Source organism: Scylla paramamosain, chromosome 2 (assembly GCF_035594125.1).
Source record: "Scylla paramamosain isolate STU-SP2022 chromosome 2, ASM3559412v1, whole genome shotgun sequence".
In the NCBI taxonomy this organism is placed as follows: domain Eukaryota; kingdom Metazoa; phylum Arthropoda; class Malacostraca; order Decapoda; family Portunidae; genus Scylla; species Scylla paramamosain.
Genome location: NC_087152.1, coordinates 28,476,817 through 28,503,316, shown reverse-complemented (window position 1 = coordinate 28,503,316; position 26,500 = coordinate 28,476,817). Strand labels below are relative to the sequence as shown.

General features: G+C 39.8%; 1 protein-coding gene across 1 annotated transcript in view; it reads right to left on the bottom strand.

The window, feature by feature from the left end:
• The window catches only part of LOC135112710 (CLIP domain-containing serine protease HP8-like), a 53,450-nt gene that overhangs the window by 5,404 nt on the left and 21,546 nt on the right, over positions 1-26,500 (bottom strand). The window contains exons 2-8 of the mRNA XM_064027434.1: positions 21,514-21,672; positions 18,258-18,384; positions 16,239-16,299; positions 14,802-14,925; positions 13,757-13,856; positions 6,146-6,242; positions 171-267 (exon numbers count right to left, since the gene is read on the bottom strand). Coding sequence (XP_063883504.1) covers positions 171-267; positions 6,146-6,242; positions 13,757-13,856; positions 14,802-14,925; positions 16,239-16,299; positions 18,258-18,384; positions 21,514-21,580 — 673 coding nt within the window. The 5' untranslated portion in view covers positions 21,581-21,672. The remainder of the gene's footprint in view (positions 1-170; positions 268-6,145; positions 6,243-13,756; positions 13,857-14,801; positions 14,926-16,238; positions 16,300-18,257; positions 18,385-21,513; positions 21,673-26,500) is intronic.

The window sequence follows — 26,500 nt, the reverse complement described above, 5'->3', positions numbered from 1 at the left end:
GTCGTCCGTTAGTAAAAAAAATCTTCTAAATACGAAAATTGTACAATAATTTCTGATAAACGCAATGAAGTGCAGTGACAAATGTTGCACAGATTATAGAGATGTTTGGTGTTAGGTTACTGGAATAAACGATACCCAGGTTTACCATAGAAGCATCGAAGAATCCCCACCTGGATTGAGCTGTGCAGGTGTAGCGAGTCTGAGGAGGGCGATGTCGTGGCAGCGAGGGCAGCCCTGCACTCTGCCGTAGTCATCGTGCACGACAATCTGAGGAAGAGAGAAGAATATGTAATACTATGGAAAAAGAAATATAAATAAAAAAAATACCGACAAGCGTGAAATGTTAAAAGAATAGAAGATGCAAGGAAAAGAAGAAAACTGAAAGATAGCAAGATGAAGAAAGACGAGAAGTAAGATTTATAGACGGAGAAATTAGAAACAATAGAAAGGCAAGACGTAGAAAGAAATAATATTTCGTATAACACATTATTAATGCATAGTAGTAAGGAAAGAATTAAAGTACAGGAAAATATGAAGTAAAAGTTAATATAGGGTGCAAGGGTAATTGATATGTAGAAAATGTAACAAAAATTGTGATAAAGATTAGTATTTAAGCAAGAGAAGAAGAAAAAGCTCTAAGAATGAAAAAAGATAAGTAATGAAAAGAAGGATTACGTAAGAGGGGAGATGAAAACAAAAATGAAAGACTGGTATAAAATTATATCAGAGAGAGAGAGAGAGAGAGAGAGAGAGAGAGAGAGAGAGAGAGAGAGAGAGAGAGAGAGCAATGTGGGGAATTTACATTTACCTGCTAGGTATTATAATTAATTACTTTATGAGATACTAATCTTATAGTGTTTGTGAAGTTTAGTGTGTGTGTGTGTGTGTGTGTGTGTGTGTGTGTGTGTGTGTGTGTGTGTGTGTCTGTGTGTGTGTGTTTTATGTAGGAGGGACATTGGCCAAGGACAACAAAAATCCAATAAAAAACAAAATTAATGCCCACTGAAATGCCAGTCCCATAAAAGGGTCAAAGCAGTAGTCAAAAATTGATAGATAAGTGTCTTGAAACCTCCCTCTTGAAGGAATTCAAGTCATAAGAAGGTGGAAATACAGAAGCAGGCAGGGAGTTCCAGAGTTTACCAGAGAAAGGGATGAATGACTGAGAATACTGGTTAACTCTTGCGTTAGAGAGGTGGACAGAATAGGGGTGAGAGAAAGAAGAAAGTCTTGTGCAGCGAGGCCGCGGGAGGAAGGGAGGCATGCAGTTAGCAAGATCAGAAGAGCAGTTAGCATGAAAATAGCGATAGAAGACAGCTAGAGATGCAACATTGCGGCGGTGAGAGAGAGGTTGAAGACAGTTAGAGAAGAGGAGTTGATGAGACGAACCATACTCAATACATGGACGGATAAGGCCCTTGTACAGAGTTAGCAGCTGGGGGGTTGAGAAAAACTGGTGGAGACGTCTCAGAACACCTAACTTCATAGAAGCTGTTTTAGCTAGAGATGAGATATGAAGTTTTCAGTTCAGATTATAAGTAAAGGACAGACCGAGGATGTTCAGTGTAGAAGAGGGGGACAGTTGAGTATCATTGAAAAAGAGGGGATAGTTTTCTGGAAGGTTGTGTCGAGTTGATAGATGGAGGAATTAAGTTTTTGAGGCATTGAACAATACCATGTTTGCTCTGCCCCAATCAGAAATTTTAGAAAGATCAGAAGTCAAGTGTTCTGTGGCTTCCCTGCGTGAAATGTTTACCTCCTGAAGGGTTGGACGTCTATAAAAAGACGTGGAAAAGTGTAGGGTGGTATCATCCGCGTAGGAGTGGATAGGACAAGAAGTTTGGTTTAGTAGATCATTAATGAATAATAAGAAGAGAGTGGGTGACAGGACGGAATCCTGAGGAACACCACTGTTAATAGATTTAGAAGAACAGTGACCACACCACAGTCTACCACAGCAGCAATAGAACAGTCAGAAAAGAAACTTGAGATGATGTTACAGAGAGAAGGATAGAAGCCGTAGAAGGGTAGTTTTGGAAATCAAAGCTTTGTGCCAGACTCTATCAAAAGCTTTTGATATGTCCAAGGCAATAGCAAAAGTTTCACCAAAATCTCTAAAAGAAGATGACCAAGACTCAGTAAGGAAAGCCAGAAGATCACCAGTAGAGCGGCCTTGACGGAACCCATACTGGCGATCAGATAGAAGGTTGTGAAGTGATAGATGTTTAAGAATCTTCCTGTTGAGGATAGATTCAAAAACTTTAGATAGGCAGGAAATTAAAGCAATAGAACGGTAGTTTAAGGGATTAGAACAGTCACCCTTTTTAGGAACAGGCTGAATGTAGGCAAACTTCTAGCAAGAAGGAAAGGTAGATGTTGACAGACAGAGCTGAAAGAGTTTGACTAGGCAAAGTGCAAGCACGGAGGCACAGTTTCGGAGAACAATAGGAGGGACCCCATCAGGTCCATAAGCCTTCCGAGGGTTTAGGCCAGCAAGGGCATGGAAAACATCATTGCGAAGAATTTTAATAGGTAGCATGAAGTAGTCAGAGGGTGGAGAAGAGGGTGGAACTAGCCCAGAATCGTCCAAGGTAGTGTTTTTAGCAAAGGTTTGAGCGAAGAGTTCAGCTTTAGAAATAGATGTGATAGCATCTGGTTGAAATAAAGGAGGGAAAGAAGAAGAAGCAAAGTTATTGCATATATTTTTGGCTAGATGCCAGAAGTCATGAGGGGAGTTAGATCTTGAAAGGTTTTGACACTTTCTGTTATTGAAGGAGTTTTTGGCTAGTTGGAGAACAGACATAGCATGGTTCCGGGCAGAAATGTAAAGTGCATGAGATTCTGGTGGTGGAAGGCTTAAGTACCTTTTGTGGGCCACCTCTATCATGTATAGCACGAGAACAAGCTGTGTTAAACCAAGGTGTGGAAGGTTTAGGTCGAGAAAAAGAGTGAGGAATGTTCACCTCCATGCCAGACACTATCACCTCTGTTATACGCTCAGCACACAAAGACGGGTCTCTGACATGGAAGCAGTAGTCATTCCAAGGAAAATCAGCAAAATTTCCAAGGTCTCTGACATGGAAGCGGTAGTCATTCCAAGGAAAATCAGCAAAATCAGGTCCCCCCAACTAGCAGAGGCAAAACACCAGAGGCACCTTCGCTTAGGGGGATCCTGATGAGGGATTGGAGCGATAGGACAAAATACAGATATGAGATTGTGATTGGAGGACCCCAACGGAGAAGAAAGGGTGACAGTATAAGCAGAAAGATTAGAGGTCAGGAAAAGTTCAAGAAAGATGGGCGTATCTCCAAGACGGTCAGAAATACGAGTATGTTGCACCAATTCCTCTAGGTCGTGGAGGATAGCAAAGTTGAAGGCTAGTTCACCAGGATGGTCAGTGAAGGGAGAGGAAAGCCAAAGCTGGTGGTGAACATTGAAGTCTCCAAGAATGGAGATCTCTGCAAAAGGGAAGAGTGTCAGAATGTGCTCCACTTTGGAAGTTAAGTAGTCAAAGAATTTCTTATAGTCAGAAGAGTTAGGTAAGGGGTATACAGCACATATAAATTTAGTTTGAGAGTGACTCTGTAGTCGTAGCCAGATGGTGGAAAACTCGGAAGATTCAAGAGCGTGGGCACGAGAGCAGGTTAAGTCATTGCGCACATAAACGCAACATCCAGCTTTGGATCGAAAATGAGGGTAGAGAAAGTAGGAGGGAACAGAAAAGGGGCTACTGTCAGTTTCAGTGAGGAAAAGAAGATGAGGTTTAGAAGAGGAGAGGTGGTGTTCTACTGATTGAAAATTAGATCTTAGACCGTGAATGTTGCAGAAGTTAATGAAGAAAAAGTTGAGGGGGTGTCAAGACACTTAGGGTCGTCGACAGAAAGGCACTCCGAGGCTGGTGTAGGAGTCGCCATGATAATTTTGAAATTTTTGAGTGAAGGGTGCGCGTGTGTTATTAGGTGCTTGTAGTTTTGTGTGGAGGAAGAGAGTTGTCTTTAGAGGGCAGGCTGTGAGTGCCCCCTTGTGCTGTGAGACACAAAGGGAAACGTTCAGTGAGGTCACAGCTGGGTTTAATGATAAGTTTACAGCACCCCCTGAACAGTGCTTTAGACCTCACTGGGAGTAATCATCGTTTCGGCAGGTGTCTACTGCCTCCTCCTGTGTGTGTGTGTGTGTGTGTGTGTGTGTGTGTGTGTGTGTGTGTGTGTGTGTGTGTGTGTGTGTGTGTGTGTGTTTGGAATCAATGGTTTTGTTACATTTTTTTCGTATTTAATGATTGTCATAGCTTTTTTTTTTTTAATGATAGTAGAGGCGTATTTTTATGCGAACATGTTTTCCACTACTTTGCATGTTTCTCCGTGTATATTTATTAATTATATAATAGTCATCATGAACAATAGTAGAGTAACGCACCGCACTTATGCTGTAGCTTCGTGTTTTTTCTTGATTGACTAAGAGTCTAGCAATAATCAGACTTTGTAAGGAGACTGCCATTCGATGAGAACACTTCAGATTGAAAGAAAAGAGAAGACTCAGCGGCAGGAAGTGCAGAAAGTTACGTAATTTCTGGTCACGAGTGGACAATTGCCCCAAAAAATGCTATACAGTGCACAATACCTCAGACAGAAAAAAAAAATACAATCAGAAAACTACCTAAACCTTTATCACATTCCTATTTCTTCATGGTCTATACTGAACTCTGAATATAAACCAGTTCTTTCTTCCATATGTTTATTTCTACAAATTTGACTTATGGGCATGTCATATACTATGGTGGAACCAGACTAATTTGGTACTTTTGGTGTTGGCTGTACCTGTCCGCGCTGTTGTCACCTCAACCCCGTAGTAACCTGACCTGACATTGGCCAGCAAGGCACGTCCTGGGGTATTCATGTGTCAAGGACATTGAGGCGGCAGAGCCGCACAGCCTATACGCGTTGCCAAGTGTATCGGAAAATATACTGTGTCTTTGTTTCATCATGAGATCGAAAGACATTAAAAAAGAAAAACATACAGTCGTATATGGAAACATAATTTTGAAGTAATCAAGACGAAGGATGACAGTATGAGAGAGAGAGAGAGAGAGAGAGAGAGAGAGAGAGAGAGAGAGAGAGAGAGAGAGAGAGAGAGAGAGAGAGAGAGTGTTCATATGCCTGTCGACTGTGCAGGTGACACCAATGTGGGACAGGAACAGCCAACTCTCCGAGTACCAAGTTAATCAGGTTCGACTATAGACCTTGTGAAATCACTTCTTGCGGCAGCTGTACACACCATTCATTGGTGTAGGGGAAGAGTATTAACGTTGCTCTCAGTTTTCCAGAGAATAATATTCCCACAAGTCTCGAAACATAATTTCCGATATTCCGTTGCCTGTTAATTGCCTCTGTCCGAAGAGTCATTACGCATGTTAATAACTGTCACAGTATAATCGAAGTGTGCTGCATATTAATCGCCAAACTAAGTGTGTTAATGATTATAGACTTAGAACATGCAATTTCCTAAACTATGAAGAATGAAAGACATTTATTATATTGCAGACGGTGATCATGATGATAATGGTGATGATGGTGATGTTAATGGTGATGAGGATGATGATAACGAGATTTTTCTTATCACTGGCTTCACCAGTCAACCTATTCCTTGTCCATGCACTAGTCAGTATGTGTATAGTTGACAGACAAATTATCCTACGTCTCCCTGCGCCTTATTTTCGTTCCTGGAAAAGGTTAACTCTTACAGGAGATAAATATATTAACCAGTAGTGTATCGCGCCCCTTGTATCCCACTGTATGGTGTGATGAGGAGATTAGCACCGCAGCAGCGTGCCATCACTGTCACGTCCATTTATGCGCCGCTGTGTTGAGCCACATGTTGCGGCGCGTCAAATGAGTCAGTCAATTAATTATGCCCCTTCGCCCTTGCCCATATGTCACGCGTGCATTATTTACCACCACCTCCCTCTGTCGCATAAGTAGTGTGGAAAAAAGTTACTTTTTATCTTTTTTTTTTTTTTTCTTTTTTTTTCGTCATCTTATTTGAGGTGCGAGATTGAAGGCGTATAGACAAGCTCGTTCAATTTCCAGTGCGTGTCGGGCGTGGAGAGTAAAGAGGTGACGTGGTGGTGGTGGTGGTGGTGGTGGTGCTTACCTCCTCAACGCGGATGTCCTGGGGGGAGGGGGCACACACCCGACGCTCGCAGTCTGGATTCTTCGTCAGCTGGTGCTCGCCGATCCGCACGAAATCTCTGGCAAGGAACAGAAAGAATGGACTGAAGTCATAAGGAATACACAAGGCATCTACTTACGAAGGTCTCTGCTGGTTAACGTTGTAATTATCTTTTTTTTTTTTTTTATCATTATTGCGTATTTCTTAATATAAAGCAACATGCTCGTTTAAACAGAAGAGAAAACATAAATTAGATATAAGGCAAGACATCCGGTCGAGATAAGTATGCTAATTAACAGTATAATTGTGTTCATTCTGCTTTTTTTTTTTTCTATTAAATGTATACGGTTACTACGTGTATCTTTTTTTTTTTTTTTTGTAGGGGGAGGTGAGAAGCAGAAAACATAGGCTAGACATTATACATCGGCTAATATTCTGGTTCGCGTTGTAATTATGTTATTTTTCCTGCTTTATAGTTTCTCAAACTTATAAAACTAGTAGGCACGTGCCCACTGCGCATGAACACTACGGCAGGAATAAAAAGCAAAGGTTGAATTACAATAAATCTAGCTATAACATAATGCTTATTAAAGTTTTAAGTGGTAATGACAGTGAGACACTTGATACTTTATTTGTGTAAGACCAGATTATCTTATTGAGCACAAATTATACTACAGGAACTAAAACACTTCAGCTCCCCTGTGCCTCATTGTGCTGTCAGTGCTGTAATTCTATACTATTCTTATACTTTGAACTTTCACCAGGCCATTATACTAAGCTCCATGTAAATTCGCAGCAGTCAGAGGTTTAACATTGTCGTTATTTTTCTTCCTGTTTTGTACCTTCATCTTGACCATTGAGTACACGTCCGCCGCAACGTCATGAAATGGAGGTACAAAATAATTCAACGAGTCATTTCGTTCTGGAAAAAAATATGTTCTAATTAACACTGTAATAATCTGTTTCCCTTCGCTGTGCATCCCGGCATCCTGTACTGGTCCTCTCTCGTCAGGATATATTGAATATGTCATCCAACTCTGTAAAAGAAAAAAAAAAAAAAAAAAAAGAAAGTGCCCGAGTCCACGTCATAATCTAATATGCTTCCTTCTTACCTGTACCGAGTGGAGGCATTAATTTTGCGTGACTCACTGTGCCAGCCGATGTATTCACTTTTTTTTTTTTTTTATTAATCTGTCGGTTTATCTGGCGTTGTATTCGCTAAGGTTTCCTAATATATTTTTTCTTTAACGTTGTAATGATTTGATTTAGGGCTACCTCCGTTTAGTCATACACTGCATTTATCCGAACTAATTTGTTTTCTCTTCACCTTCACGCACCTTCACTCACACACTGATCTGATTCATTTTTCCTTTCTCTCATGCTGGATTAAGTTTTCTAATATGTTTCCTCTCTCCAGCTCCGTAGTATATAGTTCACTGTTATCTACTCCTCCACTCTTCCCTCTCCATCGTTATCATTTCCCTGTCATCATATTTCCCTTCGTTTCGTTCCCTATATTCTCTCTCACACCTTTCCCTTCTGAGCGCGGCCACACATTTTGCTTCCCTCCTATACCATCCACCTGTCAGTTAGCCTTGTACTTTTCTCCGGTTTATCCCTCCTCTTCCTCCCTTGTTCCTCTCCCTCTTCTCTTCCTTCATGGTTTCACCTGGCAGCCATTCATTTATCAACCATACAACATCATTTTCTTTTTTATCCAAATTCCTCCCTGTGCTCTCTTGTTCTTTATGTTTTGTTCTCTAGTTGTACAAAGAGAAACAGATTGGTAGGTAAAGGTTCAGATGAATGGAAGGAAAGGGAACTAAACAGACACGTAAATAGAAATGTAAGGGAATGAAAATAGTTGTAGGGGAATGAATTTTGCTACCTGTTAACTGAAATAAAGAAGTGAAAATCTACGTAAAGAGAATAGCATGTAAAGCGAGTATAATTAAGTCGTTCTTTACATCTAAACATTACTCTCCCGCCACGGTCTGCTCTCCCCTACATCTGTTATGGGAATCCTAACTCTTCCCCCTTATTAATTATGAACAAATACTCTTGTGGTAAAATGATGTCACAGATGGAATGTTGGCTTCCACAGGCTAGTCAAGAGATAGCTATTTCACATTTTTCCTTGTATCGTAACTGCCCCGCACTAAAACTACCTCCATATTATTAATTAACAAGTACTTTTATGGGAAAATTATGTCAGTAATGAAATGTTGCCTTATATAGGTTAGATAAGAGGTCTTTTTTTATGTATTTTAAATGGCGATTCAGCGATATGGTTTAAAGTTCTTATAGCGTGAGGGTAGGATTACTGTCACACTGAACTGATAAGTACATTTGCTCGAGTAAAGTGGGTTCGTATGACACTTTTTTTTTTTTTTTTTATTATTATGTATATTGTAAAGCATACACACTGCATTATGTTCCTTAAAGGCGATCTAATTATTATGATTCAAGGCTCTAGTAGCGTGACCGTAGAATCATTGTTACACTAAACTGATAAATACATTTGATCGTACGGCAGTGAAATGGCTTTTCTTACACTCGGAACTCGACAACAAGCGACAATTGTCAGGCTCCACCAGGACAGGAGCACTGCATTCGCTAGTCATACCAACTCGTGGTCTTCCCTTCACGCATTTTTATTTATTTTGGTAAGCCGGTGTATCAGTCAGGATAGAATGTTTGGAAATCTGCTGGAGTTGAATTCAATACCAAGGGAGTGAGTGAATGCATGTTTATTTCATGGCACTGAGCGCCAGTGTGTGTATGTGTGTGTGTGTGTGTGTGTGTGCTCGTTGTAATGTTAGATATATATATGTTATATCTCATGAATTACAAACTCATTCAGAACACACACACACACACACACACACACACACACACACACACACACACACACACACACACACACACACACACACACACACACACACACACACACACACACACACACACACTCTCTCTCTCTCTCTCTCTCTCTCTCTCTCTCTCTCTCTCTCTCTCTCTCTCTCTCTCTCTCTCTCTCTCTCTCTCTCTCTCTCTCTCTCTCTCTCTCTCTCTCTCTCTGGTCTGTACTTTCTTTTAGTATTTTTTTTTGGTTTCATTGTAACTTTCCATGTACGTGTTTTTTATTTGTTTAATTTTTTTATTGTCACTTTAAAATGGCTACGTTTTAGAATTGTATGTTGCTCTACACAGGAACACGACACTTGGAAAACTACGCACATGAGGCCGCGACAAAGCGGGTATGTTATCGAAACGCATGCAACACAATATTGCAGTGAGAGAGAGAGAGAGAGAGAGAGAGAGAGAGAGAGAGAGAGAGAGAGAGAGAGAGAGAGAGAGAGAGAGAGAGAGAGAGAGAGAGAGAGTGCGAGTACATTTGTAGTCGGTCAGTAGGTCAGTGTTTAAAGACTACGGTAAAAGAAAAAAAAGACTAATGGAGCTTCGCAGAAAGGAAATAAAGGTACATACTTTTCTTTCACCTAGTAGAAGGGCTTTAAAGTTTAGAGAACAGTTATTCAGTCTAGTTCTTTATAATTAAGGTACACTTGTGCCGAAAATGTATCCAACGTGTGTGTGTGTGTGTGTGTGTGTGTGTGTGTGTGTGTGTGTGTGTGTGTGTGTGTGTGTGTGTGTGTGTGTGTGTGTGTGTGTGTGTGTGTGTGTGTGTGTGTGTGTGTGTTTTTTTTGAATGAGTTTGTAATTTATGACATATAACATATACATCTAACATTACAACGAGCACACACACACACACATACACACACTGGCGCGCAATGCCAGATATTAAATTGATAAACACTCTTAGTTTGTGTCTTTGAGATGAGCAGCAATATCGTATTTTGTCGGGTTTTCGTCTTTTTTTTTTTCTATCATGTCTCACTGTGCTCTGTTTTGGTTATTGGTGACTGTGATATATCGGTATGAGTATCGAGGGAAAGGTGTTAATATTTTAGTTATGCATATGGAATCCAAAATGATTTTTTTTTTTACGGGTCAAAGCGCTGTTTTTTTTTTTTTTTTTTTTTAGATTATTTAATCAAGCGTTTCTTTGGCTTAAACGGTACATATTTTATCTGCGATATGCGTAAGAGGGACCCATTGATCTACTAAGGCACTGCTTCAACAAGGTCATATGAAGATAATAAAGAACCCTTCAAGTATCGCTTCATCACGAGTATTTTTCAATACACGTGGGGTAGTCAGGCGGTTCATTGACCTGTTGTCCACTCCCCCAGAAAGATCCGCAGCACTGTTGGCGTCGAAGAGGAATTTACATGTTGAGTCATATTTCACGCCACCGGTGATCTTATAAAAGACGATGCTGAAGCTGCTGTCAGGGGGGTAAACAACCTGAATAGAAATATCGACGCTCAATAGATATTTTTCAGTAATGTTGAGAGGACGTCCTGAAGGCTGGCCATGCCCTTCCTTGCGACGCTCGGAGACGCTATCTGGCCAATGGTTTATAGAGAGCACTTTGCTTCTGCTCTTGGAAACTCAAAATAGAAATACATAAGGAATTCTCTTTGAAACTGTAGAAGAAGGACTGTAATTTTCAGTTTGATGTTGATGATGATGAAGATGATGATGATGATGATGATGATGATGATGATGATGATGATGGTGAAAATATTTGCATATACTATCGTAAATCATTCTCTAAAGAGAAGGAATCAGCACATAAAAAATAAATAAATAAATAAATAAGTAAATAAGTCAGCCCATTTGATAAAAATTTATATTTTACTGCTAAACACTCATGAGAATAGGTGACAGGCTTTCCTGTGCTGCGGGGATTAAAAACAATAGAAATTAATTTGGCCACCGCTACTAGAGAATAGAAAACTTGTGATACTCAACAGGAGGAAAATATAAATAATCTATAAATATCTGTTATGGTCATTCATCATAAAAGTGTGTGTGTGTGTGTGTGTGTGTGTGTGTGTGTGTGTGTGTGTGTGTGTGTGTGTGTGTGTGTGTTTGTGTGTGCGTGTGCGTGTGTGTGTGCGTGTGCGTGTGTGCTCGTGCGCGCTTATGCATGGGTAGTAGTTGTTGTTTTAGTTGTTTTTGTGTTCAGCAACAACGACGACGATGACAACAACAAGAACAAGAACAACAACAACAACAACATCATCAACAATAATAATAATAACAACAACAACAACAGGCCAGTAAGCAGAATCGCAACAGGCGCAATAAAAAAAGAGAACATTAGAAAAGAGAGAATGGAACTTTAACGTCAAAAAGTTAAATGAGTTTGGACCAAGTGTTTCAGGAAGAGGGGCCGCCAGAAAAATAAATTAATAAACTAAGAAAAAATGGAAAATGGAAACAGAATAAAATAGTTTCACCTCTCGAGGGCTCGTATTGTCTTAAAAATCAGGCAATGTGGTCGTTCAGTAAGGTGGAAAATAATAATGTAACGGGAATGAGTCACGAAATTGAAGAAGGGGATCAGGGAATCAGGTGATTTTCGTTGTTTTCTTGTCCATTATGTGCAGCCTCTTTCCGACTTTCTTTTATCATTACACTTCCATGTTATTTCCTATTGTTTTTCTATAACTTTACTTGTATACAGCGTTTCCATTATTTCACTTTGTTTCTTGTTTAGTCTTTCTTCCCACACAATTCCTCGTCTTCTGCTCTCTCTCTCTCTCTCTCTCTCTCTCTCTCTCTCTCTCTCTCTCTCTCTCTCTCTCTCTCTCTCTCTCTCTCTCTCTCTCTCTCTCTCTCTCTCTCTCTCTCTCTCTAATGTATCAAATACACTTAAAACGCAATTAAGGGAAAAAGTGAAGTCTTTCTGTACATTGATCGGTAACGGTGCAAAAAAAAAAAATAATAATGTAATCAGCGCGTATTGGCCAGTGGTAAAATATTTGGTAATATTTGTCAAAATCTCACGTTCGTGACTCCTAACTAAGCTGACAACACCCGGTTCGTTAGCAGCGGTGTGTGTGTGTGTGTGTGTGTGTGTGTGTGTGTGTGTGTGTGTGTGTGTGTGTGTGTGTGTGTGTGTGTGTGTGTGTGTCCCGTTACCCCACCCCTGTCCATTCCCTGCCCACTGTTCTACCCATAACTGCCAAAACTGTCAGCTGCTGTCACGCCAACCACTGTCACCTGTCCTCTTCGTCACTTCTCTCCCCCCCACGCCTCACCGCCACTCCTGTCAAGTGTCACCGCCACACCAACACACGAACACACCTGCTGCCGGCCACACCTGTCTACAGCAGCCTCATAAGTACCTCAAGACCAATATCACCTTTAACCAGTATCACTTACCATGCCAAAACAAGGAAAGAACACACTAAGGACGTCACCACCATCACACCACCACATCACCACACCTATCTGCTGTAGTCTCACAAGTAACCCCACCACTAATATCACCCCTTCCCAGTGTCTTCCACTATGCCTGAAGAAGGAAGCTACGCTGTGGGACATCACCGACACACCAACACTTGCACACTACACTTGCTAACCACACCTGTCTGGCCTCACAAAGACCTCAAGCACAAGTATCACCCTTGCAAAGTACCTCTCCCCATGCCTGAACAAGGAAGTGACACAGGCGGGGACGCAAGGCAAGGAACGAGAGCTCAGGACAATGATTACAGTCAATGCGCGGACCCGGGTGTGGCCGAAGTGCCTGAGGTCCCTTAAATGCCCTGACTCCTAATGGCTCAAATCCTATTACTTTTCGAAACGTAACGCATGCAGGTTAGCGAGCGTATTCTTTATTGATGTAATGTAGTGAGGCTGGGAAGTGTTCGTCTGAGAATTATTATTTTGTTTGTTTATTTATTTATTTTTTATTATTATTTTTTTGACGAAATCTTTAGTTAGCGAAGGTGCTCAGTGGTGAGATGAAAGACTTGTGAATCTCTCTCTCTCTCTCTCTCTCTCTCTCTCTCTCTCTCTCTCTCTCTCTCTCTCTCTCTCTCTCTCTCTCTCTCTCTCTCTCTCTCTCTCTCTCTCTCTCTCTCTCTCTCTCTCTCTCTCTCTCTCTCGTATATATGCATGTGGTTTAACGCTAACAATCTAAGCTGCACTTACTCTCATCCCTCAGAATTACTTTAATGCTTTCTTCCTCACAATTCTCCCTCTCTCTCTCTCTCTCTCTCTCTCTCTCTCTCTCTCTCTCTCTCTCTCTCTCTCTCTCTCTCTCTCTCTCTCTCTCTCTCCAAATTATGGTTAAATTTTGTGATATTTTCCTGTTTCTTTTATGTGCTTGTGTTCCCACCATATTTCTGCCTACAGTTTGTTTTTGTAAGAAAAGGTGGGTGACGTGGAGGAGAAGGAGGAGGAGGGGGACGGAGGGAAACCAGCAGAAAGCAGAAAGGATGATTATAGAACCAACAATAGAATACCTAGTAGTTATCATTGTAATTGTTATTGTGGTTGCTCCTACTTTTGCTTTAGCATGTAGTAAAGTTAGATTAAATTGGATAATACACCACATGTTTATCAAGCATACACACACACACACACACACACACACACACACACACACACACACACACACACACACACACACACACACTTACACACACACACACACACACGTCAACTTACAGCAAATATCTGGAAGAGCCGTGGACGCAGTGAGCTGCAGTGAGGACGTACCGGTCTGAGATGAGCACACCACCACATATCCAGAAGTTACCGCGAGTGTCTGCCGGGGAGGAGGAACAAGGGGATTGAGTTATTGACTGACTGATACGCTGTTGTCGTGTATACAGCACTAAATAGTTCTGGAAATGTAATAATAAGAGGGGGAAGAGAACGATTCTTATGATGACAAGAAAACGAATAAGGCAGAAAACGAAAAGAAAACGTTTACTAAGCGTATAGTTTTGATTGACTAACATTACTTTTATATTGGGAAGATGAGAAAGAAAGGAGGACATGGTTGCCGATTTTGTAGGTCCTGAAATATATATATATATATATATATATATATATATATATATATATATATATATATATATATATATATATATATATATATATATATATATATATATATATATATATATATATATATATATATATATATATATATATATATATATATATATATATATATATATATATATATATATAAAGTGCAACAATATTTGTCTTGTGTTAGGATTGTGTGCTAGGTGTACTGCATAAATCATTCATAGAACTAATGTGATTAGAGGACTGGAAGAAAAAGTAAAATAAAGAAAAACATAATATTTTGTAACAATATTTATGCTAACGTGTATTTATTTATTTTTATTTTTTTTTTTTTCATTATTGTATCGTTCTTATGGTTGTGCATAGTTTTCTTTGTTTTTCATGGCGACCTTTGCATCTCCATGATTCACACTTTCAATCAAGAACAAGTAGTCAATTTTTCCTTGTCTCCTCGTCTTTCAAATACGTCACATTGGAAAGAAAGGACGTATAATTTTCGCGAACAAAGCTGAAGCATCTTATTTCATTCAAAATTTAGCTATCACTATATGATCGAAAAATGACTAAGTAAATTTCTTTCGCCACACTGCACTGAAAAAACTCAAATTGCGCATGAAATTGCGCACTGCGCGTGAAAACTTTTATGGTATGAGGAACTTCAATTTTTACTCACTGCGGCCATTGAGCAGTGCGATCCAGGGCCATGAGAAGAGCGAGGCGTCCACGCCCCCCACGATGCGATCCACCAATACTGTCCTGCCGCAGTCAGTAGGCAGCAGCGACGCCCCTCGTGACGCCTTGTGGGAAAGAAAGAGAAAGAGGAAAGTAGGGGATTAAGATTTAGTTAGCGTAATTGTTTGTAAGTAGAAGTGAGATATCCAGCTCGTTAAGAAAATAATGATCTTTACAGTGTCATTAGCAAAACTAACTATAACCGCCGCATACCGGGCCCAGCTATAAGCCGCGCCTGTGCTTTCCAATTCCTTCCGGCGGGCAGATGAGACCCTCTCAGAATGTTCTTTCTTTCTTTTCTTTTTCTTTTTTTTTTTTTTTTTTTTTTTTGCGTGTGTGTGTTGTAGACATTTTCACAAATTTTGTCAGATTCTCTCAGAATGTTCTTTCTACTTCATTTTTTTTTTTCTTTATATTGTAGATATTTTTTTTTTCTGATTTTATCAGTAACCCTTGCCTTACACTGATGTAAATGTCTAAACGCACCACATCTTCACTGGCGCCGGTCGCCAGTCACACGGATGAATATGTAAATTTTAAGTGTGTGTGTGTGTGTGTGTGTGTGTGTGTGTGTGTGTGTTTATATATATATATATATATATATATATATATATATATATATATATATATATATATATATATATATATATATATATATATATATATATATATATATATATATATATATATATATATATATATATATATATATATATATATATATATAAACACACACACACACACACACACACACACACACACACACACTTAAAATATATATATATATATATATATATATATATATATATATATATATATATATATATATATATATATATATATATATATATATATATATATATATATATATATATATATATATATATATATATTTTTTTTTTTTTTTTTTTTTTTTTAAGATTGATAATATGACTTAATTTTTTCCCCTCGATATTTTTGTAAATAAAAAAAAATTGATTGAAAATATCTTAAATGTAGAAATACAGAGAAGTGGTAAGAGCCTTATTAGTGTAGCAGTCAACTGCCCCGCCGAAATGGATGAGGAAGCACTGGTCGTGACCCTTAGGTAAGCCTAGCCTTTGCTGTCTACATATAATTTTCGCATCAAACATTAGAAAGAAACAAAACTAAGTAGTACATGCGATAATGAATCACTGAATTTAAAAGAGGTAAGAGAATAACAGCGTTTGGGACGTAGTACGATATCTAAAACTCAGGTGTATCAAATTAACAGACTCTTGAAAAATATATTCCCTCTGATCTAAAAGTCAAAGAATTCGCAAAGCCAAAACATGAACCAAACATCTATGTTAAACAACACGTTGCAGTTAGTGTAAAGTAAAGGATTGTTTCTTACCAGGCTGTGCCGGTATTTGCAGCAGACTTTTGGAGTCTCGTCCTGGAAGTCACACACGGAGCTGTTAAATAAACAGAAGCAAGCAAGTTGAAAACATAATAGTAGAAGAGTGAAGAGCACTTACTTCTTACTACGAAGAGTATACCTAGTGTTTACAATCCCAAATAAGATCCAGCCTGAAGCATGCCAAGGTCGTTTTGAGGCAAGTTGGTTCGGGTCATGACATCCTATTGTAAAGTAACGTTGAGAGAGAGAGAGAGAGAGAGAGAGAGAGAGAGAGAGAGAGAGAGAGAGAGAGAGAGAGAGAGAGAGAGAGAGAGAGAGAGAGAGATGGGGGGGGAGAGGCAGACAAACATACATGCAGACAGACGCACTTCATTAAATATACAGGCAGATGGACGCACTTCAGTAAAGGACACACTTATCATGCATCGGTATTCTCCACTCGTATCACTCTTGCGGCCTATCAACTTCGTCACATTCTTTCTTCATTAATAACGCACCAGTCAGTTCTTATCACCATCATGTCTCCATACGTTTTCTATTTCTGTTATATTTCCACCATTGTCCTCCATAAACATACCCTTTTCCTTTTTCTTCCTTCTTTCCTCATACTTTAACTTTCTTATTCTTTTCCTCCTTCCTCTTTCCTTTTTTTTTTTTACTTCTCTATTTTCCTATAGGAGCCTCGCTTTTTCCCTGCCTCACATTTAATTATCAGATCAGATTTCCTCCTTCCCCTTCGATCGCAACAGCCTTCACCACTCACATGTATATTTTTGCTGTGTGTGTGTGTGTGTGTGTGTGTGTGTGTGTGTGTGTGTGTGTGTGTGGTGTGTGTGTGTGTGTGTGTGTGTGTGTGTACGTGTGTGTGTGTGTGTGTGTGTGTGTGTGTATGTGTGTGTGTGTGTGCGGGCGGGCGCGTCACTTCTCCGCCCAGCAACTGATTGACTAAGAACAACTTTTTATTTATTTGCTACTCAGCTTTATATATATATATATATATATATATATATATATATATATATATATATATATATATATATATATATATATATATATATATATATATATCGATGTCTCCTTCTGTATTTCTGGACGGGGACAGTGCATGTGAAAGGCGCCATCCATCTCTCCTGGTCTGATGATCCCCGCCCCACGAAACATATAAACGAGGGAGGTAATAGACTATAATAAGCCTCTTCAGCTTCCTCACCTGCTGGCCTTGGGAGGAGGAGGAGGAGGAGGAGGAGAAAGAGAAGAAGGAAAAAAAGAAAAAGAAGAAGAAAAAGAAGAAGAAGAAGAAGAAGAAGAAGAAGAAGAAGAAGAAGAAGAAGAAAAGGAGCCGGGGGAGTGGTAGTGGACGAGCCAGAGGGGAAGGGGTGGAAGATGGGGGGGGGAAGGAGGAGGAGGCAGAGGGAATACAGAAAGCGGAAAACATAGAATTAGGAAGGAAGGGAAACGGGAGAAAAGAAGATGTAAGAGAGATGACTGATGAAAGGACAGTAAGGAAGGGAGGGAGGAGAAAGAAGAGGAGATAATTAAATAAATCGTGGAAAGGGAGGAGGGTTAGTGAAAGAGGGAAAGAGGAAGAAAATTGATAAAAGATACGAGAATGGAATGGATACTAGGGAAGGTAAATGAACTAAAAAAAAAATAAATAACTAAATAAAATATGATGCCTGTTGAAGTAGGAAATAAAATACAAAACAAACAAAAAGAACTGTTGAGTGTACTGTCTCACAACTTTTAGATTCAGACACACACAAACAAGTCTGACATTTTACTGCACTAAAAGAAAAAAAAAAGATATATACCATTACTCTTTTTATTTATTTGTTTATTTATTTATTTATTTTTTGCTATATATCCGATTGCTCCATTCATCCACACACCAGCGTTTTCTTCCACTCTCATCTGTCATCATCCACTACAGTCATCCATCACTGTTATCCCTTGCCATCCACCACCAGGGTAATCACCACACGCATCCATCACCGTCATCTCCTTCACACTTACTCTCGTAGCCACTGCATGGAGCCTGACTGCGCTCCGTTGCTCGTGATGCTTTGCAGTAACGCCTGCATCTCGGGGCACTGTCTTATGCTGACGCAGCGACCCTCCTGACCGGTCCGGGTGCGGCATTCTTTTGGGGGTCAGGAGAATGCGAGACGTGAGGCAGGGATGAAGAGAGTGAAGTGAAAAGAGAATGTACGACGTGAGGGTGAAGAGATATTGCAAGACGTGGGGGTGAAGAGACTGAGGGTAAAGAGATAATGCAAGACTTGAGAGTGAAGAGAATGCAAGACGTGACGTGAGGGTGATTGGGTGGAATGTGAAGAATGAGAGAGTTTGATTACGTAAACATTTGAGGGAATTCAGTAGTTTTAGGGTCTTGAACATTATTTTGTGGATGAAGAAGAGGGCACAAGCAAACTCTGGAACTCTTTATGTTTTTCTTCCATCCTAAGACGAACTATTTCTGAAGAGGAGTGTGAGGACGTGTCTGGAACTAAATTAGTTAACTTTTTCTTATTCTTTTTCACTTTACTTATGTGAGTGGCGAGTTGAGCGAGAATTTCCCTCCTCCGTTTTTCTTCCCCCCTTTTACTTGACCAGTTTATCTAACACATAAGATTGTAAATGAAGGAAGAGGACGTTTGATTGTTTGGTTGTAAGGAAAGGTTGTAAGGAAAGTTTGAAAGGAAAGGTTGTAAGATGTATACACGATATGGTGTTAAGCTTGTGGGCCCTAGGATAATTAAATATTTGCTGTCTTATCTCTGTTTCACTGCTTCATTCATTTGTATTAAGTGCGACCCTCGTCATGGAAATACACATCTCTCGACATGATTCGTATTACACGCCTAATAGAATCAAGAATGAGCATCAGAAAACTAAGGTGAGTACGAGAACTCTTGTTGGGTGAGTTATTTCCCTAGACTTGTTATTGGAGAACTCGAGGGAGGATGTGATGATGGAGATGGATTCACTGTAGCTTGGTGTTAAGTTATATTGCTTGTGGGAAGATAAATGGAGACGGTAAGAGGTGGTGACGGTGTTGAGTCGTTTCATTGGTGGTGGTGTTGCAGGTGGTGATGATGGTGATGATGGTCGTGATGATGATGATGGTGATGATAATGATGATGACGATGAAGATGATACTGTTTGAGTTTAGGAGAGAGAGAGAGATAGATAGAGAGAGAGAGAGAGAGAGAGAGAGAGAGAGAGAGAGAGAGAGAGAGAGAGAGAGAGAGAGAGAGAGAGAGAGATTGGTGGGTAGAAACGGCAGTGCCTGTCCATGAAATTAATTTGTAATCTTGAGAAGCCTGAGGTGTAAGCAAAAAGAAAAGTTGCACATAAAACGTACATTAAATAATATGGCACAATATGTAGTTTGATAACTATTGCTGCCAACAGGAAACACTTCACATTAATCTGAGATTTCTTGTGGTTTAAAAAAAATATGCTTGTCTGTGTCCCTCATAATAATTATGTATCAGTCAGGAAACGACAGGAGTATTCTGTGTGTGTGTGTGTGTGTGTGTGTGTGTGTAATCATATTACGCGCGTCGTGTCTGACAAACACTTGGGCGCAAACGCGGTCCACCTGATCTTACCCTCATTATCACGTAATTGTCATGCACTGCGTGTCTCCTCCGCACTCAGGGAGTATGCCGGTATGCACCTCAAGGCTTCTCCACATGCTTACATTTACTGAACATGTACAGTCCTGGTAAGACAAACAGACTTTTGTATTAATTTCCACTGTATCTCATGTTTCCCTTAATCTTAATGAATTCCACTGATCTGCTGACAGTTAGAAAGATGAAAACTAAAAAAAAAAAAATAGTAGACACAGAGGAAGTGAGTGGGTCAAGATACTCGACTTCTGTCCATGACTACTTATATCTAAAGCCATCTATGTATAATAGTCAAACATTCATTTATATTTACCCTCGTATTGTTTTGAAGTCTTTATTGTAGTTTTAAAGCCACGTATGTATGGTCTTAAACTCATATGTATAGTTCCAGCTTTTGTCTATATGTTCCTGTCTTGTATGGATCTCTTCTGTAATGTCTCTGTATGATACCATCACGTATAGTTCTACTGTATGATGTCCTATATTCCCTTTTTATGGTCCTATCTTATATCTTCCTATTTTGTACGGTTCTGCTATGTAGGTTCCTTCTGTATATAACTGTTTTGTAATGTATGGTCTCTCTGTATGAACTTTTTATATATATGAATTCTCTGCTGGTCTTTTATGTATGGTCTTGTCTTTCATGGTCTTATTTTCACGTTCTTTTTGCACGTTCTTTCTGTTCGTTCTTGTCCTTTATAGTCCCTACTTGCATGGTCCTGTTCCTTATGGTTCTAGCCTGTAAAGTCTTTTCATGCATATCCACACTTACATATATGTCAACACTCACTCGCATTGCCTTTCAACATACTAAACTATAGCATGTGCCAAATCTACATTAGGTAGTACTCTGAAAAACTTTTGGTATTTTTCAAAGGTCACAAAGATTTCTAGTCCGGTCCTCATAGATGTTGTTTTCTTTTTTTCATATAAGGTGAAGAATCCTTGTTAAGCTATCACTGGAATCATACGCATCTCACGTCATATCCATTCCAGCCATAGAATCATACAAACTTGGATCAGCATTCCTTCCTGGCATTATCTCTAGAATCATACAAATTTCAAATAACATCCATTCCAACCATTATGACGAGAATAATACAGACTTAAAGTAACATCCATTCCAGACATTTTTACTAGTCACAAATCTCACGCAGCGTTCCTTCCAGCCAGTATCACTAGAACTATACACATTTCAAAATTAATAGCATCCATTACAACCATTAATATTAGAATTATACAATTCTCATATAACGTCACTTCCAGCCATTATCACTAGAATCATGTGAAAAAAAAAAAACATTACTTCCAGGCATCATCAAGAATCACACAAATCTCAAAAAAAAAAAAAAAAAAATTACTAGAATCATGCAGTCTTTAAAAAAATAATACGGTCTTAAACAAAAAAAAAGTCTTAAAAATCATAGTCTTAAAAAAATTCCCGCAACCATTATTACTAGAATCATACAATCAAACAACATCGAATAGAGACTTTATCACTAGAATCGCTCAAACCTCAAAATTAATAACATCCACCACATCCATTTAAAGTAGTCGAGATAAAGAGTTCAGACATATAAGAATAAGAGTCTCTTCTAGATACACTCGGGTCCCCTTGGCTCTATACTCACCGTGGTGGCAGTGCACTAAAGCCGTCACGGCCACCACCACCAATGTCAGGAATTCATAGCGCACCATTCCCGCTCAGCCTCAGCTCCTTGCTTTACGTGTGCTTTTCCTCTCTGTCTCTCTTTCCCTCGCTCCCTCTGTCTGTCCTTTCTTTCTCCTTCCTGCAAAGAGAAGCAATAGTTAACAAATCGGTAAGTGTTCTTGGGGTTGGTTTGTGGTTTGGTATGTTATAGATGTTAAAGCCGCTTTTTTTATGCTTTGTTTTATTATTTTTTTTCTATAGTATGGAGCTGAAATGACACTCCAATCACTCCAATCACTTTTCTTACACAATTACAAAACCAATGTCGTCTTGACTCCCCCAATAAGTGAAACGAAAAAAAGGGAATAAAATTAATCTTCTTTAATGCTCAGCAAGACATGGAAATTCCCCCAAACCTTTAAAACGACGAGTAAGGGCAATTTGGCTTAAGTTACGATAAAAATGCTGAGGAAAATGGAGAACGGGATCTGTAACGACAGCAAAATGAGGAAGAGCGAAGAAAAATACCCGGGGAGAAAATTGAGGTGTCTGGAACACGGAGGGAAGAAGAAGAGAGAAGAAGGAGGAAAAAAGTAGAAAAAAGAAAAAGAAATAGAGGGAAAAGAGATAATCACCACTCCAATAATCCCTAATATGCAATGCAAAACTCAAAACACTTAATTGGCAAGCCAGACCCTTTCAACACTGTTCCCTCGCCCCTCGAAGTCGATCTGTAAGGAGGAGGGGGAGAAGGAGATGGTGATGGTGGTGGTGGTGGTAGTAGTCAGTGGGATCTTATGAAGAGCGTAGAAAGAGCAGGAGGACGAAGAGGAGGAGGAGGAGGAGGAGGAAACATTAAAGAAGAAGAAGAAAAAAAGAAAAAGGAGAGAGAGAGAGAGAGAGAGAGAGAGAGAGAGAGAGAGAGAGAGAGAGAGAGAGAGAGAGAGAGAGAGCATGAACCGAGGAAGAGCGAGGCAAACAAGAGAAAGGGCAGACGAGAGAAGAAGAGCAACACTTGGTGGTAATGGCGTAGAGGAGGAGGAGGAGGAACAAGAGGAGGAGGAACAGGAGGAAGAGGAGGATGAGGAGGAGTTGGTAAGGGTAGTGATAGTTGCAGTGTTATCTTTATTTTACGTGCTGTGTCTGACTGCCGCTGTATCACGAGAGGGTCTGAGGCGAGGCTGTGCTGTGGGGCGCCTCCAAGATACCACCACAATGACGACACAGAGGCCCGTATTCTGAAACGCTTTGCTCTCTCATCACGACGATTTCCAAAGGCTACAGAGATGATTAGCCGGGTTCCTAAGAGTGTTTTTTCTGTTAATGTTGTAGAAATCTTGTTCTGTTATTAGAACCGTAAGAATATTGTTAAAAATCCCGTGTAACCTCAAGTAGAGCCTTTTGAAAGTAGTCGGGATCTAGCGCAGAAGTGTTTCAAAATATGGTTCCATGGCGACAGTGACAGTGACGGTGACGATGATGATGACTAGGAAGACGATGACGGTGACAGTAGCTACAGCAATGATGACAATGATGATGATAGTAGCTAGTGATGACGATGATAGTGGTGGTGAAAGTAATTACAACGACAAGACGGTGGTAATAATAGCATTAACTGTACCAGGAACAATAATGACAGTGGTAATGATGGTGACAGTAGCTATAATGATGACGACAGTGATGTTAATAACGATAATGATAGTGATGGTGACAATTGCTACAATGATAATGACGATGGTGATAATAATAGTAACAGTAGCTAGAACATTAATGACAATGATGATGATGAAAACCTGCACCGATGACGACAATGATTATTCTTTATTCCACTCTCCTCAAACTCTTCTCCGTTTTGCGCTTACTTCACTTCACTTCTTTCGCTTCTTTCCTTACTCATCAATATTCACTTAGTTTGGCATTCATTATTCTCGACTTTTTTTTGTTTCCCTATCTTCCGTTCATGTCTATTTTCATCACTCTCTTTTACTTACCCACGTTTCTTACTGTTTACTTCCTCATATCACTATCCACTACTCAGATTTCTTCATTCACTTTTCCTTTCTGATCTTCACTTCCTTATCCTTTGTCAGTCACTTTCGCTTACTCACATTTCCTCTCCAGCGTTTCCTGTTTCACCACCGTTTCCTCCCCAATCTTAACGCCTCACCTTTGCCTTACCGACCTTACCTCACTTCCCCCGTTACCTTTACACGGACACTCACCTCACTTTCTTCCCATCTATCCTTCGGCATGTCCTCCCACTCGCGCCCTCAACGCCCTTCTATCCCGGCCTTGCTGAATTAATCACTGAGCTTTTTTATTAATGCCATTCATATGTCACTGTTTGTCGATAACAGTTTATTTTATAGGAAAAGTTCACTTCGATTGTCTTGCGACTCGATTTGTAGGTTGTAGCATTCATGAGTGTCTCTATTTCTACTGTTAGTCATGTGCATAATATTGAATTATGTGAAGTGTAATCGTGGAGCAAAGTGGAGCAACACACCTTCCTCTTCTTATGTGTTAGAAGTTTTCATTCAATCCGAGTTCTGTAATCTGCTAAGAATTTTATGAACTGTTAGGTTTTCTTAAGAATCTGTTAGCAGCTCAGAGAACCTAAGGTTGAGGGGAAGCACAAAACACAGCGAATGACAGTGGTTACTTGACTTCTAACCACGAATGTGCAACTCATGTGTTTCGGTTTATGTGAAGATTCGATGTGTTCCTTCGTTCTAAAGTAATTCACGCGTTATAAGATCGTAAAAGTATTGTTTTATTCATTGTTTTGGTATTTCAATGAAATATTTCTGTCCCCAGAAGTCTGTGTTGTAAGGGTATACATTTTATTATTCACTGTATGGACCCTGTATAGTAAGTGTATCTTTTTTTTTCAATAAGAGATATTCATATCAGCTACTACGTTTCATCCACATCGTGAAAATACATCTTTGCTTCCGAGTTTAGGAAGCATGATCTGCAGTTTTCTTTCTATCAGTCAGTATCATTTACAACAAATAATTCATATTCCTCCATTTATAAAAGGAAAGGAACGTATTTTCTCTTCGCAGGAATATAGTTCAAGAATATAGTTTTGTAAGCAGGAAAAAAAAAAAAACTGTTACATGACTACCTAGATTGTTCTTTTACCTCTAATGTGTATTTTATTATGTTAATCTAACCACCAATTTGCACTATTCACACGTTACATTAGTTACTCTATGTCTATTAGTCAGTCCATCTCTGTGTCTGTCTTTCTGTCTGTCTGTTCTGTCTGTCTGTTTGTCCATTCATGTGTCTGTTTCTGTCTGTCTTTCCCTGTCTGCTCTCTCTCTCTCTCTCTCTCTCTCTCTCTCTCTCTCTCTCTCTCTCTCTCTCTCTCTCTCTCTCTCTCTCTCTCTCTCTCTCTCTCTCAGTCCTTTCTTTACTCAATCTCACTAATCACACCTGCAATTTACCTTTCACTTTTTATTAATTTCCGTAAATCATCGGTAAGTGAATCCTTCCACTCTACGGTAACATTCTTAAGTGGCTTTTTCTCTCTGCGTCTCTATCTCTCTCCTTCTTTCTCTTCCTCTACTTCTCCTTTGCTCTATCTCTTCTTTCGCTTCGCCTCCCTAATCTTATCTCTGGGTGCATATTTCGTGTCCCAAGTCTCGGACCTTTGAAGTTCATTTCGGAGAGGCGATAAAGATAAGGGTTCCCACTCGATCCTGCTGACCACTCGTACAGAAGAGGGAAGAGAGGAGAGAACTCGCGGAAGAGACAGGAGAGGGTGTAAGAAGAGAGAAGCTGGGGGCAAACGAAGAGAAAGAAGAGGGGAAGGGAGAAGAGATCTGCGTGTAAGAAGAGAGATGAGAGATGGAAGAAGAGAGGAAAGAAGGCAGGGGTGAAGGAAGGGAGGTGAGAACTGGGTGTAAGAAAAGAGATGGGAGAAGAGAAGATAGAAGGGAAGGAAAAGGAAAAGAGAAGTGGGTGAAGAGATGGAAGGGTATAAGGAGAGAGAGATTGGGAAAAAAAGAGGAGAAAGGAAGGGAAGACAGGTGATATTAGAGAATGTAAGAAGAGAGAAGATAGGAAAATAAGAGAAAGAAAGGAAGGAAAGAAAGAAGAGAACTGCCACAAGAGACGAGTGGGTGTATGAAGAAAAGAGGAAAAACGGGGAAAGAAGGGAGGGGAATAGGGGAGAGAACTGAGTGAAGGGACGGGAGAGACTGTAAGAAGAAAAAAGATGGGAGAGAAAGAGGAAAAAGGAATGAAGGGAAAGGGAGGAGAGAACTTGGTGAAGAAACGGAGAGGTGTAAGAAGAGAGAATTTTGGAATAAAGAGCGGAAAGAAGGAAGAGGAGAGGGAGGAGAGAACTGGGTGTAAAAGGGAGACGGAAGGAGAAGAAGAAAGAAGAGATGGAAAGGGTGGAGAGAAATGAGTGAAGAGGTAAGAGGGTGAAAGAGGAGAGAAGATGGGAGAAAGAAGGAAGGTAAAAAAAGAAAAAAAGGTTGTAAACGTGAGAAAGAAAAGGAAAGAAGGAAGAATGGAAGGAAAAAGGGCGGAAGTGGAAGAAGAAAGGAGAAATGAAAGCGAAAAATGTACTGAGAGACGAGAGAGTGTAAGTAAAGAGAAGATGGGAGGGAAAGAGAAGAAAAAAGGGAGGGGAAGGGAGGAAAAAAACTGGGTGAAGAGACGTGAAAGGGTGTAAGAAGAGAGAAGATGAAAAGGAAAGAAGAAAAGAGGGAGAGGAAGAGGAGACTGAACTGGGCGGAGGGACGAGATGGTGTAGGAAGAGATGTATGAAAAGAATGAGGAGAAAGAAAGAAGGAAAAGAGAAGAGAGAACTGTATGGAGGAAACGAGAGTTCAAGTGAGGGAGGAGGAGGAGGAGGAGATGAAGAAGGAGGGGAGAGGTGTATAAAATGGATGCAAAACGTGTGTGGATTGGGAGGGATTGTGTCAGATGTGTAAATGGAATACAGA